This window comes from Trichomycterus rosablanca, chromosome 6 (assembly GCF_030014385.1).
Source record: "Trichomycterus rosablanca isolate fTriRos1 chromosome 6, fTriRos1.hap1, whole genome shotgun sequence".
In the NCBI taxonomy this organism is placed as follows: domain Eukaryota; kingdom Metazoa; phylum Chordata; class Actinopteri; order Siluriformes; family Trichomycteridae; genus Trichomycterus; species Trichomycterus rosablanca.
Window position 1 is genome coordinate 43545383 of NC_085993.1, and position 17781 is coordinate 43563163.

The 17781-nt window shown below is 36.3% G+C and overlaps 2 protein-coding genes across 2 annotated transcripts; one reads left to right on the forward strand and one right to left on the reverse strand.

The window, feature by feature from the left end:
* Positions 1-913: 913 nt before the first annotated feature.
* endou (endonuclease, polyU-specific) lies at positions 914-9052 on the reverse strand. Its single transcript, XM_062997024.1, has 8 exons — positions 8971-9052; positions 8639-8758; positions 3420-3588; positions 2666-2871; positions 1725-1838; positions 1503-1609; positions 1214-1356; positions 914-1086 (listed from the first exon to the last, which is right to left on the reverse strand). The coding sequence occupies exons 1-8, from the start codon at positions 9029-9031 to the stop codon at positions 972-974; spliced, it is 1035 nt and encodes a 344-aa protein (XP_062853094.1). The 5' UTR covers positions 9032-9052; the 3' UTR covers positions 914-971.
* A 3581-nt stretch (positions 9053-12633) lies between these two features.
* tsfm (Ts translation elongation factor, mitochondrial) lies at positions 12634-16343 on the forward strand. The gene is made up of 6 exons (XM_062997025.1): positions 12634-12714; positions 13871-14023; positions 14153-14281; positions 15208-15324; positions 15424-15505; positions 15656-16343. The coding sequence occupies exons 1-6, from the start codon at positions 12667-12669 to the stop codon at positions 16048-16050; spliced, it is 924 nt and encodes a 307-aa protein (XP_062853095.1). The 5' UTR covers positions 12634-12666; the 3' UTR covers positions 16051-16343.
* Positions 16344-17781: the final 1438 nt, after the last annotated feature.

A 17781-nucleotide genomic window follows, 5' to 3' on the forward strand; every position in this document is an offset into this window, starting at 1 on the left:
TTTTCAGTAAAACATTGGACATATTTACTTTTGTCTATTAAATGTTTAAGAGCATTGACAAATTAGATTCTTATACTGCATTTTACAAAACGTACCACAGGTGATTCTTTCAGTTAATTCTGTTCCTTCTCTACCTTAACAACATAATGCTGGGTATACTGGCAACATACATTTCTTTACTATATTTGAAGTGCTCAACCAAAGTTAATAAAAGATTAAAATAGTGTAGGATGCCAGATACTTTTTAAAGGTACAATAAGAGAGTCGATCTGAATACAGCATGAAGCAGTTACGAGGTTCATAGAAGGCATTATATGAACATTTAATAAAATGTGGTTTTATTTCAAACGGGGGCGGCACGGTGGCTAAGTGGGTAGCACTGTCACCTCACAGCAAGAAGATCCTGGGTTTAATCCTCACGTGGGGTGGTCCGGGTCCTTTGTGTGAGGAGTTTGCATGTTGTCCGCGTGGGTTTCCTCCGGGTGCTCCGGTTTCCTCCCACAGTCCAAAGACGTGCATGTGAGGTGAATTGGAGACACTAAATTGTCCATGACTGTGTTTGATAAAACCTTGTGAACTGATACATCTTGTGTAATGAGGGACAACTGTTCCTGTCATAAATGTAACCAAAGTGTAAAACAAGACGTTAAAATCCTAATAAACAAACAAACAACAATTTAATAGGGGAGATGTTAAAGCTAGTTAATTCATTTTTTCACAGTCTTGACTTCACCTGCAACAATACAAATCAGTTTCGTCGTACAACAATGTGGGTATGACTCTAACTTGGGGACCAGTAATACCCACTTCTCAAGGGACTGCCTTTCCTATGCTGTTCTACAGTATCAGGTCAATAGGTACAGTGGACACTCAAAAACATTAATTCGTCTCTGTCAGCTTTTTTGCATTGATTTTTTATTACTGTAATTTGATTAGCATTTTAATCAGCATATGCAGATTATTGTGGATAATTATGGTAAGAAGGGGTAAGCAGTTGCAATGTATTTCTTGCCATTTCCATAAGTAGTCTTATCCCAGGTATAGGTCTGAATGGTCAGTCTCTTTCCCCCCAAACTCAGTTGACAACTGAAAATATAAATTAGAATGTATATATCAGAATGTAACACATGTAACTTTACTTAAATACATATACAGTGTATAGCCATACTGTATAAATGTAGAATGTAGAAATGGAATAACAAATCTGACTGACTGTTTGCCGGGGCGAGTGATGTAGCAGAGAGTGTAGATTGCCAGGTCAAACTCAGGACTACAGCCGATAACAGTTGAGCCAATCTGTTTATAGTAGCTGTCCCACATGAACTGCATCCCCAGCACATCAGGATAAGACACCCACTGGAAAAAAGAGTATAGGAAAGCAGAAGTGTGTCACATGACTACAAAAAGCTCAAAGTGTGTGTTTAGGCTTGCATAAATTTTTTATGTTTTTATTTAATTTGAATTAAGATCTGCAGTACAGGGCAAGCATGCAAGAAACTCACAGGGCCATCAAAGCTGTGACTGTAATAATTTAACAGTCCCTCCTTCTCCAGCAAGTAAAACCTCACCCAGTTATGGAAACCAGACACCTTGCCACTTTTTATCTCCCCTAACAGATAAAGAATATTAACAGACACAGAATAGTCAGACAGTGGGTATTAAACCCTGTCAAACACACACACACACAAACACACACACACACACACACACACACACTTACTGACCTGCAAAGATGTGCTCAAAGCCACTGGAGTCCATAGTTCCATTACTTCGAGAATAGAGGCCAAACCACATCATCTTCAGGTCATAGAGAAACTCTTCCCATGAACTGTAAAATCCTGACCACGATCACATCACATAAACAATAGAAGCATTTGACTACATTCATAATAATTATGCTAGGCTTTGTAAACATATAAAAAACGTTTTTATGATTATATGTTAAATGAAACTGATTTATATAGAGTCAATGTAGCAGTTTTGTACAATAAAAAACAAAGCAGAGAAAACCAAACTAGACTGACATTCAAGTTATAAGATATGCAACTATGGAAAGAGGGTAAATGGGCCAAATGGGCAAAAGTATGTGGACATCTGACCATAATCTATATGAAAACCATGAGCGTTTACATGGAGTTGCCTCCCCCTTGACAACAGCATCCTTCACTCCTCTGGCACAGCTTTCCAATAAGATTTTAGAGTGTGTCTGTGGGAATTTGTGCTCATTCAGTCAAATGAGCATGTGTGAAGTCAGGCATTGAATGTTTGACAAGAAGATCTGGCTTGCAGTTAATGCTTTAGTTCCCAAAGGTGTTGAATTGGTGTCAGGGCTCTGTGGTGGCCACTAGAGTTTTTCTACACCTGTAAGCAACGGATGGCTGTCCAGATGCTACACATAAGTATATATTAAGATGTTCACATACTGTTGTCAAAATGAGGCGTCATTAAAAGTTTTTCAGGCATTTTGAACAAATCTTTTAGAACAAAGCATAGATTACTGGAGTTTAACGTCTCTAAAATGTTATAATGTTATATATAAATGATATCATTTCAAAAACCTACTTTAAAATGTGTGGTAAATGTGTGGGCTATTGTGTATAAGTGTTTGTGTGTTCCTGTTTAAGAACTTAAAAAATCAAACTTAGAGGTGGTACTTAGTAAAGACCTTTAGTGTGAAAGAATTCGTAAAGTTTCCTTCCCAGCTCTGTGTTCTTCATGCACTCTTTGATGAAGTTCTCCTGCTCCATCACCTCTTCTGAGCTGAAGTGCTCTGACACCCCTGTCTTGCTCTGATAGTTATCTAACAAAGCAATAAAGGCTGCAAAGGTAGGCTTAGAGAACAGAGAGGCCTCTTTCACGTACTTGAACAAACTGAAAAAGAAAAATAGTGACAAAAGAAGAGCCATCAAAGTAAGTAAAATATCCATGCATTTACTCTTGCAAGCCCAGTAATAGATTGGAGACCTGTCCGGGTGGCAGCATTGGGTAAAACAAAGTATTAAAAGCCTCTTATTAATATATTTACAGAGAGCAGAAGAAGCTCAGTTGAAATTTGTCATTGAGTTGCATATGGCATAGGGGCCAGACTTTAGATATGAGGTGATAAAGCCTTTGTGTATAACTGGTCTCAGGACAGAAATATTACAGCCTGAAGATCTCTAAATCTTTGTTAGTGGTTTTAATTCACTTTGGCACATGCTTCAGTAACAATATAATGAACAGCAAAAGCACCCATGCAGGTAAGTGCAGTATAATTAGTAATCTGTTCTAAGCTATCAAGGATATGTATAATTATAAGTAAGTAACTGAACTAAATTGGCAGTACCATGTTTCCACTCTTAAAAAAAGACAAATCACTGTCAGTTAAAGCAATACGTGTCTGAATTTTTCTAGTGTGTGAGCATCAAACTTTTTCTTACGGGAGCGGTGAGAGATCATTCTTGGCGCTGGTCTCACTGTGAGGTATTTGTACTTGAAGATCAATGACAAGCTCAGCGTCAGTGGCTTTGTTTACATCCAGGACATACAAATCTTCAGATAAAGCTTCAATCTCAGAGTCAGAGGCTCGAATGCTGCTGTTAGCCATGACTGGAGGAGACACACACAGAGAATTTTCAATGATTTATATGCATGGTTAACACTTGCAATGACAAATTACAAATCTAGCAAGTACAACCACCAATTCCAGAACAGTTTGGACTTTATGTAAAGGGCAATAAAACAAAAATCTATGATTTGTTCATGTCTTGAACCTTTTTTTTACTGACAAAAGTACAATAAATATTTCAAATTTTTTAATGACCAACTTCATTCTATTTTGTAAATATAATCAAGGTCACAATTTGATGCCTGCAACACACTAAAGAGTTAGAACAGAGGCATGTTTACCACTGTGTTTTATCACATTTTCTAGTAATTTACAATTAATTGTTTGAGAAATAAGACACTACGTTTTGCAGGTGGAATTTAAGACTTTTTGTCTGATTCTTCGTTTCATGATACCTCACACATTTTTAAAAGACATTGCGGGCGGCACAGTGGCTAAGTGAGTAGCACTGTTGCCTCACAGCAAGAAGATCCTGGGTTCAATCCCCAGGTGGGGCGGTCCGGGCCCTTTCTGTGTGGAGTTTGCATGTTCTCCCCATGTCCACATGGGTTTACTCTGGGTGCTCCGGTTTCCTCCCACAGTCCAAAGACGTGCAAGTGAGGTGAATTGGAGACACTAAATTGTCGAAGACTGTGTTTGATATAACCTTGTGAACTGATGAATCTTGTGTAATGAGTAACTACCGTTCCTGTCATGAATGTAACCAAAGTGTGTAAAACATGACGTTAAAATCCTAATAAACAAACAAACAAAAGACATTGCAGCAGTAACCATGGACTTCCTGAGAAAAGACATCACCTTAATGGCAGCATATGTCTCTTTAAAAATCCCATGATCCACATAACAGTATGTATGATCCTGTTTATCCACAGAGAACTCAACATCCATTTTTCCTAAAAACAAACTGAAACACAGACCTATCTGACTGCAGCGTACATTTTTACTGTCCTTTGGTCCAGCTGAGATGAGTTTATACCCACAGAACACGGCAGCCTTTTTGCACAGAATTGATGTACAGCTTTTTCTTTGCACAACAGACTTTCAGGTTGTATTTTTGGATGCAGGGGCGGACTGTGTTAAGTGACAACAGTTTTCTCCATGTGTCTATATAGTTCATGTGGCTATATTTATCACAGTAGTATAACACCTTGCTTGACCCAATTTTTTTCAGTGTGTTTGTATTAAACACAAAATTTGTTTGCAATTTCAAAAATACAATTAAGCTAGTCAGCCAAAATATTTCAAAGTCATTTCTTTGGACTTTTGCCAGTTAAGGACATTTGATCAATCATAGATTCTTGTTTTTTTTTATTATTTTTTAAAATTATTTTATTTATGCATTTGCTCCCAATTTAACGTAATCAGTTTGTCTTCCGCTGCAGGGGATCCCTGATTGCAGACGAGGTGGGTATATTGCTACTCACGCCTCCTCCGACCCGCGCGCAGCCCTTTGCAGAACCCTTTTTCACTCATGCATTATGCACAGGCGCCTCTTCCAATCAGGGTCCTTACACAGCGTTTGAAGACCCCACCCACATAGTCCGGTCATTCCGCCCTAGCAGAACCGTGTCTGCTGCAGGCACTGCCAATTATGGCCGCTAGATGGCACCCACCTGGGTACCTATAGATTCTTGTGTTTATTACATTTTACACAATGCACCAACTTTTCAGAAACAGGTTTTGTATTTACTCGGTAACAGACTTTTGCTACCATGTAGAACTTTGAATTATGTTACATATTAATGCCGTCACACAAATTAATTTTTCTCATGAGACAAACACGTTTATGTAATAAACCAGAATGGTTGTAAAAGAGGAAACTTACTGCAAGATTGCAGAAAAGACTGACTGTGGTTTAACGCTTCTGTCTTTAGTGACACGCGACACATTCTACAGATGCATATTTCCTATTGAAGTGAAAATTATTATGCAGCTTCAGTATAAAAGAACGTAATAAATAACATAGAACACTTTAATCTGATACACCTAGTGTGTGATAGTAAAGCAATGAAACCCTTAAGGAAACATTTAGTGTGTGAAACACTGCAGATGGATTCAAATGACCTTAATATTTTTAGCCAGTATAAAGAAAATATCAAGGCTATGTACTGATAGCACCTGACATATCATGTGCTAACGATATAAATAGCTTATAAAATGTCCATTTAACTTTTCTGAGAAAGAAACAAAACATCAAGGTGATCACATGACTCTACTTAAGGTTATATATAAAAAAAAAACTAGGTAATGTACAGTTACATCTTAGCAATCTTCTTTAAAATGTTTTCTTCTTGTTAGAAAATTAAGACAATAATTAATTCTTTGTAAAATGTTAATATATTTTTAACTGTTCACATTGTCTTATAAGCTCTGGGATGGGAGTTTTTGGAATGGGATGTCTAACTAGTTCATACTTTTGATCATATAGTGTATGTATGTATATAAGCATGATGGTTAAAGTTAAAATGTTAGCAAAGGAGCTGAATTTAACAAGACAATATCTTAAGGAATTAAAAAGGCTTTGAGCTAAGCTGTCTTTGTTATCTTAATGCCTAGTTTTTTGTTTCATTCATTCACATATTTTTTCTATCCTTTTTATCTTAATAAGGGTCATGATGGGTCCAGCACAACTCTTTAATAACAGGAGCAATAAAAACACTTTGGGCACCCACTTTACCAGCTGCCCAATTGTGCCACATTGTGCAATATATATGATATTGACTACAAACCCCATTTCCAAATCACAAAAATCTGTGATTTAGGCTAACCAACTTAATTCTTTTTGTAAATATAAACACATTTTAATTTTGATCCTTCAACACACTCATAAAATAGGGCAGTGCAAAGTAAGAGTTAAAGGTTTAAAAAATATTTAAGTTTTAACACCATCTTCAATAAGTAGGTAAACTGAGGGTATCATGACTGGGTATAAAAGAAGCATCTACAAAAGGCTCGGTCTTTGTAAATCAAAAATGGGTCATTGGTCACCACTTTGTGTCAAACATTGTGAGAGAATCCATTAAAAATAATCAAATCAAAAACAAACTCAATGCAAGATTGCATAATAATTTAAACCTTTCACCATCCACCGCACATAATATTGTAAAAAGATTATTAAACCTGAAGAAGTCTCAGCCTGTGTAGAGCTATACTGGAAATCACTGTTAAATGTTAAAGGAATCTTTGAGCCCTCAGAATTGCATGAGAAACCATCACTGTGACAGGGTGGGTCGCACCTTGCCACTAAGGTGCCAAATGTAACGTTGCACGTGCAAGAATTGAAAATGAACCCAAATCTGCAGGACGCTTAACCAAGGTCGAACAACACTGTGGCTTAAAAGCCACAAACAAAAAGGTTATGAAATAGAACTTTCTACTCCACTGAATAACTGACCAAGGTTGCATTTGTATATCTATTATAGTAGATCATCTAGTAGATCTAGCAGATTTTATTATAATCTGAATAATGGGTGGGTGAAAACGATGTGTGATGATGTGAGAAATCCCACAATAAACTTTTGAAGCCTTTGTTCTTTGTAGTCTCAGATTCCTGTTATATTGTATTGTAGACCAATCTGCCTCAAAGTCTGATGTGTTGTGCAAATGCTTTTCTGATCACCACACTTATAAATAGGGCTCTACTAAATTCACAAGAAAATGTGCTTAATTTCATGGACCACATTTTCAAAAATAACAAAGAAAGAAATAAACTATCAGGAGCAAAATACTTTACTGGTTTGTTCGTTTGAGGCGCAGCACAAACTACACAGACTTCACGTGTGTAGAGAAGCTTTTCTATTGACTATGGAAACCCCAAAGGGACAAAATGTACTAAATACATATTCACATACATCAAACATTGTCAGCACACTACACCACAGAAAAGTCTGTGACACTTTCTTAATTGGCGTATGATTGCTTGGGCCTCCTCATATTGATTATTGCGTCTCATATTTCATACGATGTGCAAATGAAAAATGTTAAATTGCTAAACACAAACCTTAAATATTACATTTCACAGCAAATTGCACATTACATGGTAAACGGTCTGTGACGTGATTTTCACGGCTGTGAATTAGGTAGGGCCTTACTTACAAATGATGGTTTTTCGAATTACCAAAGCCTTCCTGTCCATTCAAACCAGTCTAGCCTTTCTCCTCTGACCACTCTTGTCAACAAGGTGTTTTTGCAAACAAAACTTCTGCTTACTGGATGTTTTTACCTTTTTTGGACTGTCTTGTGTGAACTCTAGCAACTGTTTTCACTTTTCTCCTCATTATGACGTTTTATGTGAACATTAACTGAAGCCCTTGACCCGTGTCTGTATGAGATTATACATTGTACTGCTTCCACATGACCAGTTAATTAGAGATATTCCTAATGAGCGCATTTCAAATATTATTCTAACAATGTACAGGTGACCCCAGACTTTTATTTGAAACGTTCAAATTCAAATGTACAGGAAAATCTTTCAAATTTCTTTTTTCTGGTAACTGCACATACAGTACACTATAGGGATGAAACTGTGTGAGTATTTCCCTAAGCAGCTTACAGTATCAAATATTCTAATAAGTATCTAATATTTAACATTTGTTATCATTAAAGCTGTTCCTGGCAGAAAGTATACCTATCAATTCTATGGTTGTGCTCTTTCTGAGAACTATGTTTGGCTTTCAGCAGTTTTACATACTGTGTGTCTAGAGATTGCTGGTGACGTAACCTGCATCAGTTTTACTGGGAGAAGCAGTTTGTTTTCAGAAACCATTTCACTCTGACATATTAACTAGATGGGGGTCTGCATTACTTAGATCTTAGCACTAGTGCTACACCTAAATCTAACGATAACCACAGTGTACCCTTTGAAATGCATCTTCTGCTATGACCTCATTACAAAACGTTTCATTACATTTAGCATTACAAAAGCTTCATTAACAAACAATATGAGTGATCTTTTTCCAAGGTTCTAGGAAGACAATGGACTATGACTAAACTTTAAAAAAAAATGTAAAAAATACTCTCTCGGCACCCTACCTGTACACTGCTGACTGTAGTCTGTACAGCAGTCATTGAACTTCTGGCATTTGGTGTTGCAGTGGCATAAGTTTTGTGCATCATATTTCTCTACACAGCGACCCATACATGAGGTGGAGTCTGGAAAAGAAGAACATAGAAACAATTAAATGTTCATAAATAAAACAGTGCTACATGTTACAAAACTTGTTTGTTATGTCAGATTTTAAAGTCATACCACAATATCAGAAAATTACACAGAATTAATAATACAGTAAATTTTACCAGCATTGATATATAAATAACACACTTTAAAAGGGTATCTTAGCTGTTATTTGTATAAATAAACTTACTGCTGTATCCCTGAGAGACCAGGCTGAGTATGAAAACAAGAAGCACAATGATCATCATCATGGACTGAAGTTAACCAAAACAGACCGAGTAAAGAAGTGAACCTCTCCTAGTTTTTATACTTCCCTGATCTGGCTTTCAAGCGTTCCATAAGAGCTCCTCCCATATGTCACCTGCTCCACCTATAAATTTGTGTAAAATGAAAATAAAGAAAGAAAGAAAGAAGTAAATAAGTAAGTAAAATCAATTACAATACCATAATATTACTGATTTTCTTCCACATTTTCTTCCATCTGAACATTGGACATATCATCTCATTTTAAGACCTCTTTTTACTACATGTTAAAAGGTACCAGCAGTTAATAAACATTGTGAATGCATATAATGATATACATTGTATGCATTTAAGTGGGTTAACAGATAGGTTTGTCACTGAAAAGGTATAAATATAACCATGTATGAGCAAGCCATTGGCTGGTGTATTAGCTGGTGTGCTTTTGGGTAAACAATAACCACCTGCTGATGTTCCCACTGAACAGAAAGTTCTATCATACATTATAATCTGTCATCTACCATAATTGCTTTATGCGCACAGATACAATTTAAGTACAGATTACACATAATCCCTATACTCTTAAAGATAAAGATAACAGTAAAGGTTATGTAGAGTCATGTCATATAGAGAAGCTATAAAGGTTTCACAAACTATTTAAGGTTTTCACAAACCAATTTAATGAATGTAAACATTTTTGTGACACCAAATAATTGTTAATGGACCAGCCAAAGGTTTACATAATAATGAGAATGTATATTAATATACTGTACTGGGAAACATTTTATTGCAGTACATTTTATTACATATATATTAAAGCTACTACAACCTGAGTACATCCTGATGGAAAACCCATGTAATCCAGCATAAGATGGCCCTGCCAAATGCCAGGAGGGTTATGTACTTAAAATGTACTTAAAAAAACTCCTAACGGTATAGGGTAGTACAACCAATCAGTGGTGATGACCAGCATAACACAGTTATTGGGTTCCTGTTTTGAATGGGCTATGCTAATTTTCAACACATTTATGTTGATCTTTGCTGGTCATAAGCATTTTAATTGACGCAGACAATTTGGATTTGCACAGGATTTGCAGTATTTTTAACGTCTCAACCAGCACTAAACAGCTAAACAGTAGGCTGATTGAACCAACTGATCAGTATTTAGCAACAGAAACACCCTAAACCAGGTTAAGTTTTTTTCAACAGTTTATTTTTTTTGGACCACTCAAATGAAATTCAGTTGTCTTTTGCTCCTTAATATGACTTTATAATGAGCAGTAACACAGCAGCTGTTTGCACAGCATGTCAGGAGGTTAATATTGGCTTTGATTTTTTAAATTTTATTTGGCTAAATAAAAAAACAGGCCTAGAAGCACAGAAAAAACTAGGTAGCAGAGTTTGAGCTGCTAGATGTGGCACTGATGAGCAGTTAGAAAAAAGTCAAATCAAATTTATTGGTATAGCACTTTTTACAAAAAAGCATTGCTAAAGTATTTTTTATAGAAATGAATCTCAAAGACATAAGTAAAAAAATGGCCACAGTCTATTATAATAGACCTACCTGATTACTAACAATTACACTTCCTTTTTATTTTACTCATTATATATCTTTGACAGTGTTGTGTAGACTAAGATTTTGCCTCAGATTTCACTCACCAGTTTATAATTGTAATGGGAAGATTATTATACTTCTTTAAATTAAACGTACACACTTTCTTCTAAACTCAGCGAAAAATATTGTTCTGTATTCGTTAGTTTTTACGACGGCGTATTAGGGCCACTTTAAAGAAAAATATTTTATAAAGTTTTGATTTCGAGAATAAAGTCGTATAAGTTTCAATTTCGAGATTAAAGTCAAAATGATTTGGAGATTGAAGTTGAAATGATTTCGATATTAAAGTCGAAATATTATGGCCATAGCAACCTCCTTGTGTTAAAATGAGGGATGTTCATGGTCTGTTAAAGTTATACTTTTGTATTGGTTTCACAAATAAAGAAATCCCAATCTCCTGCACATCCGCACCAGTTTGTTATTAGTATAAGGACGCTGAAACGTCTTTGCAATAAACTGTGTTTATTTGGAAGAATGTGCACCACCGGTGCGCTCGGCGTCTGCGTCGTCGCCAGTACTTCAACCGAGCTTTATAGACTTGTACGGTAAACTAAAGCTGTATGGCATCGCTATAAATGGTTGCATTGACGGGTTTAGTCATCTTGTCATGTGGATGATAGCGTAAAATACAAACAACAACGCCAAAAAAGTAATTGGATAACCAAGCATTGGATAAGCACAGTAACGCGCATTGGAGGCTGCTCTCAGCCCTTGCGCAATCCAGGTACTGAGACCCGTGCTGCTCTGAACTGACAAGCCTACAACAGCTGCACACTCTTTGACGATAATATTTCGAATATTTCTCATAATATTTTGACTTTAATCTCAAAATAATTTTGACTTTCTTCTCATAATCATTTTGACTTTAATCTCGAAATAATTTCGACTTTATTCTCATAATATTTCGACTTTAATCTCGAAATGATTTTGACTTCATTCTCATAATATTTCGACTTTAATTTCATAATCATTTTTACTTTAATCTCAAAATTATTTTGACTTTATTCTCATAATATTTCGACTTTAATCTCAAAATAATTTCGACTTTATTCTCATAATATTTCGACTTTATTCTCATAATATTTCGACTTTATTCTCATAATATTTTGACTTTAATCTCAAAATAATTTCGACTTTATTCTCATAATATTTCGACTTTATTCTCATGATATTTCGACTTTATTCTCATAATATTTCGACTTTATTCTCATAATATTTCGACTTTATTCTCATGATATTTCGACTTTAATCTCATAATATTTCGACTTTATTCTCATAATATTTCGACTTTATTCTCATGATATTTTGACTTTATTCTCATAATATTTCGACTTTATTCTCATGATATTTCGACTTTAATCTCAAAATAATTTCGACTTTATTTTCATATTTTGACTTTAATCTCATAATATTTCGACTTTATTCTCATATTTCAACTTTATTCTCATGATATTTTGACTTTAATCTCATAATATTTCGACTTTATTCGCATAATATTTTGACTTTAATCTCAAAATAATTTCGACTTTATTCTCATAATATTTCGACTTTAATCTCGAAATGATTTTGACTTTATTCTCAAAATTGAAACTATTTTTCTTTAAAGAGGCCCTATAATACGCTGTCGTAAGTTTTCGCTGCTTTGGAGCTGCCATGTTTATCCAGAAACTCAGGAACATTAATGTAGGTGTTATGTTAATGTTTTGAGTTGGGGAAAAGAAGCTGGAGAGCCTTTTAGATTTGTTAAATGCGATAGAGTTCAAACATTTCAAGCAGTGTTTTAAAACCTGCCTAATAGCGGAACAAACTTTAATTTTATTTCTGAAATAGCTCGCAGTTTGGAGGCCGCAGTTTGGAGAACTCTGGTTTAAATGAACGGTGGTCTTATGTAGATTAATGAATGCTCTCCAATGCTGTAGATGGCGCTATGCTAAAAAAAACGTGGAAACCTTACGAAGAAGAAGTCATGTGCCCTTCTACCTCTATGTCAGCGTGCTTGAATGACATTCCAGTGAGTTTTACTGAGTGAAAATGGCTGTTTCTGTTTTATTTAGATGTCTCAGAACAGAACTGAATAAGGTAGGAATACTGTTCAGCACTTATCTCTCTTCATTTACTATAACCTGTCAGTGGGTAAATAATAATGTTATGTGATGCATGAAACGTCCAGTCCTATGAATGAATCTTAAATAGGCTGTTTGGGTATCAAACATGACGTTCATCATATATGAGCAGTAACTATTGTTTCATAGCTTGTGTGAGGCACTTTAATTGATCATAGGGAGGCTTATGAATTCAGTTAGTCTTGTCTGTTATTCATTTAATCAGTTATACTAACCTATTTACCCTGGCTGGTGTCGTGGTGGGTTTGCCAGTCCACCTGCTGGGATTTTTTGGGAGGTGATAGGAAACCGAAATGCCCAGAAGAAACCCAGGCAAACCCAGGGACAACGTACACAACTCTTCAGATAATGACCAAAGAAAAGAATCAAACCCAGGTCCTCAAAATCTGGCCATTTAACACTATGCAGACTTGTGCTCTGGATCTCCGACTTCCCCCTGTTTGCTAGTGTACAAGTGTATGCATACACTGTATATAATCCTCAGTTTATTTTAATTAAATTTAAAATGTGCCTAATAAGATTACAGCTCTGTTATAGGCAGTTGTAGACTGGACTAGTAATGGAAAGGTTGCTGGTTCAAGCCCCACCATTGACATGTTGCCACTGTTGGGCCCTTGAGCAAGGCCCTTAACCCTCAATTGATTAGACAGTATACTGTCACAATACTGTAAGCCGCTTTGGATAAAAGCGTCTGCTAAATGCTGAGAATGTAAATGTTATATACAATCAGTCATTATACACTGACAAAGTTCATTTGTATGGTACGTGTAGCTTATAAAATAATCAATAAATGTTGGTTCCAGATAATTCTAGGTGAGTGTATTTACAGGTAGCTGTTTAAGTAGATCCATTTTGTGCCTATACCAGATTCAACTATGCTTAGAACCCATGTTGCTGTGTGTACTTCTTGTCAACATAGCAATTAAATGTTCTGTTCTGAGTTGCACTTTGCTTACTCATCCCCACATAGTACACCCAAAAATATTATGGTGTGCTTGATGGAGTAGGCTATATTGTTTAAACATGAGTGTACTACAGTAAATTGTAAAACTGTATGTGTCCTTGTGTGATTAAAAAAAAAAAAAGTTATTTACTCCTGATTCTTCCTACAGGTCAGCTTTCAGAAACATATTGAGTGTCTGCATACAAGCTGTGGATTGTTTGCAGCAGATAAAGCACTGCTGGTGAAACTGCGTAAATCCACTGGCTACACCTTCATCAACTGCAAGAAAGCACTTGAAAAGTTCAACAATGATATCACACAGGTGTTTGATATTGTCACCTGCTTTATTATTAGAATTGAATATATATTTATTTAATCTCATAGGTGAAAAGGATGTAATGCTGTTAAGTTGTATGGTCCTAATTCAAATGGATTCATTTGTGGTTTGCAGGCAGAAAGCTGGCTTCATGAACAGGCCCAGAAGGAAGGTTGGAGCAAAGCGAGCAAGTTGGAAGGCCGCAGAGCTAAAGAAGGGCTGATTGGTCTGCTTATGAAGGACAATGCGGCTGTCATGGTGGAGGTCTGTAATTAGTGTGCATTATAATTCACAGAGTCTTGTAAATGTAAAAGTAATCTGTAAAGTGACAAGTTCCAAAGAATCATTTGAAAATAGCTGGGACAGCCGGCTTAATTATGGTTTGGAGTTTCTAAGCCAATTCAACAAATGGTAAAGGCATAGCATTGGCATGATTAAAACAGATCAGTGCACTACACTACCAATGTCAAGATTGGCATGTGTTGTGGAGTCCGGCCATAAAGTCCTTGGTTTTGAAGAAATGATCACCTTATTGTTACCACTGACACATTTGTCCCAGGGATTGCTTAGGCCTCTGGTTGAAATTCTGGACATTCTCTACCAGCCAGGCAGGGTTGCTGCTGGTCATCGAAACATGGCAGTATAGTTACAAAATATTCTGCTACTTTAAAATACTACGTCTTTTCAACGACATTCAACTAATAAACTAAAAGTAAAATCTAGCTCTGCAAAAAGGTTTACAGTATATTTACGATTGCAACTGTAAGTCAAACATATATCAAATCACATATTGTGTTGTGGCACAAACAACACTTAACATGCTGTAAAAGCTGTTTGGTTCTGTAGCTTTACTAGGCAGGTGGTAAAAAAGGGATGACACTAGAAACGCAAGTTATTGAACATGTCTACATGAGTCCTTAATCGAATGGTGGGCTTATTTCAGAGACATTCACAGTCTTAGTTGAGTGAAGTTTTTGGTCCTGTAGTATTCCTGCTATAAGCATGTTGTTTTCCTGTTTAGAAATATTTGCAAACTAACCGAAGCCTTGTTAATTATCTGATTTGTTGTATCACATGTTTTATAGCAGCAAAATATGCCAGGCATTGGTACAACCAGAAATAATCACTATTAAATACAGTACAATGTTTTGAATATTTTAATGAAAATGGTTGGTGTTTGTGTGCTTCAGGTGAACTGTGAGACAGATTTTGTGGCAAGGAATGAAAAGTTCCAGCAGCTAGTGCAAAACGTTGCCTTAGCTACAATGGCACATCATCAAAGCAAGACACCAAGTGCATATATTAAGGTACCTTTACTTTAATTAGCAGATTTAGGGATGCATAATGCATTTAGTTCTATAAATCGTTAAGCAAAAATGTCATATAAAGCAGTTTTTTTCTTTTAGAGTTTGCTGTCTTCTGAGGATCTTTCTAAACTGGCCATGGTGGAGGGTCCCTCTGTGGCAGATCAGCTGGCACTGACTATAGGTAAAGTCAGACAGAAATATTTAGAAAGTTAAACATTTTCCTAAAGAAAGGTAAACATCTTCAGATGTAGTTGCACTGTCCTCTACCTGAATCTTGTTCTCATTACTGTCCCTCACAGCCTGTTTTCTGTTTTTTCTGTTTAATTTTCAGGTCGTTTGGGTGAGAAGATTTCCCTGAGGCGGGCTGTATCCATAGCTGTACCAGCTGACTGGCACATTGGCTCATATGTGCATGGAGCAGTTACAGGGCAGACCAGCTTGCCGATGGGGCACTACGGTGCCCTGGTTGTGTTCCAGGGTGGACCTGAGGGACAGGTGGAGGTCGTGGGCAAAAGGTTGGGGCAGCATATAGTGGGGGAGTCACCTCTGATGCTCGGAAACATGGAGGATATACCATGTGGAGAATCCGAGACTCGACTTTTAGCACAGAACTTTCTGCTAGACCCTAAATACACAGTGGGACAGTACCTCGCTCAACAGAATGCACGTGTGCTTGACTTCGTGCGGTACAAATGTGGTGAGCGCAGCACTGAGGAAGCAGAATGAGTGTGGACCACACCATTTTACATAAGAATATATACCTGTGTCGATAGCTTATAGACTGGTCAAGAGAAAATCTTTTAAGGACTTTTTACCCATGAGAAGCAAAAGCAGAAACAGTGTATTGTGTAGCCCAATTAAATAACTGTTGATGTGAAACTTTGCTGATGCAAAGCAGCAAATGCAGAATTTTCAATGAACAGCCCAAAGACAAAAAACTAAAACTAGATATTTATGATGATGAAATGTTACTCATTTTATATCTGATGAGAAAAAATGTCCACATTCAAAATAAATCATGTTACAGTGCTTAGTTGTTTTTCTTTTTGAATGTGATGGCAAAAATCAGTTATAGAAAAAAGTCCAGGCAATGCTGTCAAAGCTGTTGGTGCTGGTTTTGCCTTTTTGTCCAGGTATTTGACTGGACACAGTTGTATTGAGGGTAGGCAGTGTGGGGAAACAAGTATCAATTCTTATTTAATATTGCATATAACCACTTGAAATTAACACACAATGACTTTTGACTTTATACTAAAAATATACATTTAATTAATGTTTAAATAATTTAGAAACAACTATTTTTTGACTAATTTTCTCAAATGCATATATGTAAAAGTAACAAAATAATATCTGGAAATTAACGTTGCATATAAAAAATGTTTTAGTGCTATTTTAGTGTATTATAAAAAGGTTTTTGGTTGGGAAGATTCTGCACAAGGAGAAGCAATCATTGTAAAAGTAAAGAAGCTTCCTGAAGTTCCTAGAGCTAAATTAAACTGGCTACATAGTGCAAACATCTTTATCATAAACATTGCTTTTAGACTAAGAAAAGCTTGAAAACAGCATGAACAGCAGTTACATAATGAACACCAGAACACTAAAAAAGAACAGAGAAATGCATGCTTAAAATGTGTACATATAGATTTACACAAACTGGCATACATTTACACAAATTACACAATAGCCAGATGAAATTGCCAATTATTTGGCAATAGTTTAGCTCAACTTGTTTGGTTGAAATAGTGGTTGTGTATGTTTTGGACAGCACCATATCAATCAAGTTTGCAGGGAAGAGTATCATGATACTGGGCATTACATGTCATGAGAGGAATTCAATGGGAACAATAACCTGGCTCATGTTTAATCTTGTTGGCCAAGAAACTCGATCAGTCGTTAATTTAGACATCAGACCCAAACGAGCTGATGAATAACTGAAGACTGATTGCTTACTTGCATGGCCTAGATAATTTGTGGGATAAAGTCTCACCAGCGCCACATATACTATTACCAGATTATTGTAACTGCTGTGCTAAGAATGGTTAATTACCCAAACAATATTTGGACAGTACTGTTTTCATTTGATCAATTGATTGATACTGAAGCTAAAGCTGGTTAACAGTGCATGGCTGGTGGCATGGTGGCTCAGTGGGTAGCACTGTTGCCTCACAGCAAGAAGGGTTCAATCCCCAGGTGTAATGTTCAGGGTCCTTTCTGGGTGGAGTTTGCATGTTCTCTCAGTGTCTGCGTGGGTTTCCTCCAGGAGTTCTGGTTTCCTCGCAAATACATGCAAGTGAGGTGAATTGGAGAGACAAAATTGTCTGTGACTGTGTTTGACATTAAACTTGTGAACTGTGATCTCGTGTAATGAGTAATTACCTGTCCGGTCATGTTTGTTTGTTATGATTTTACTGTCATGTTTTACACGTTTTGGTTACATTCATGACAGGAACGGTAGTT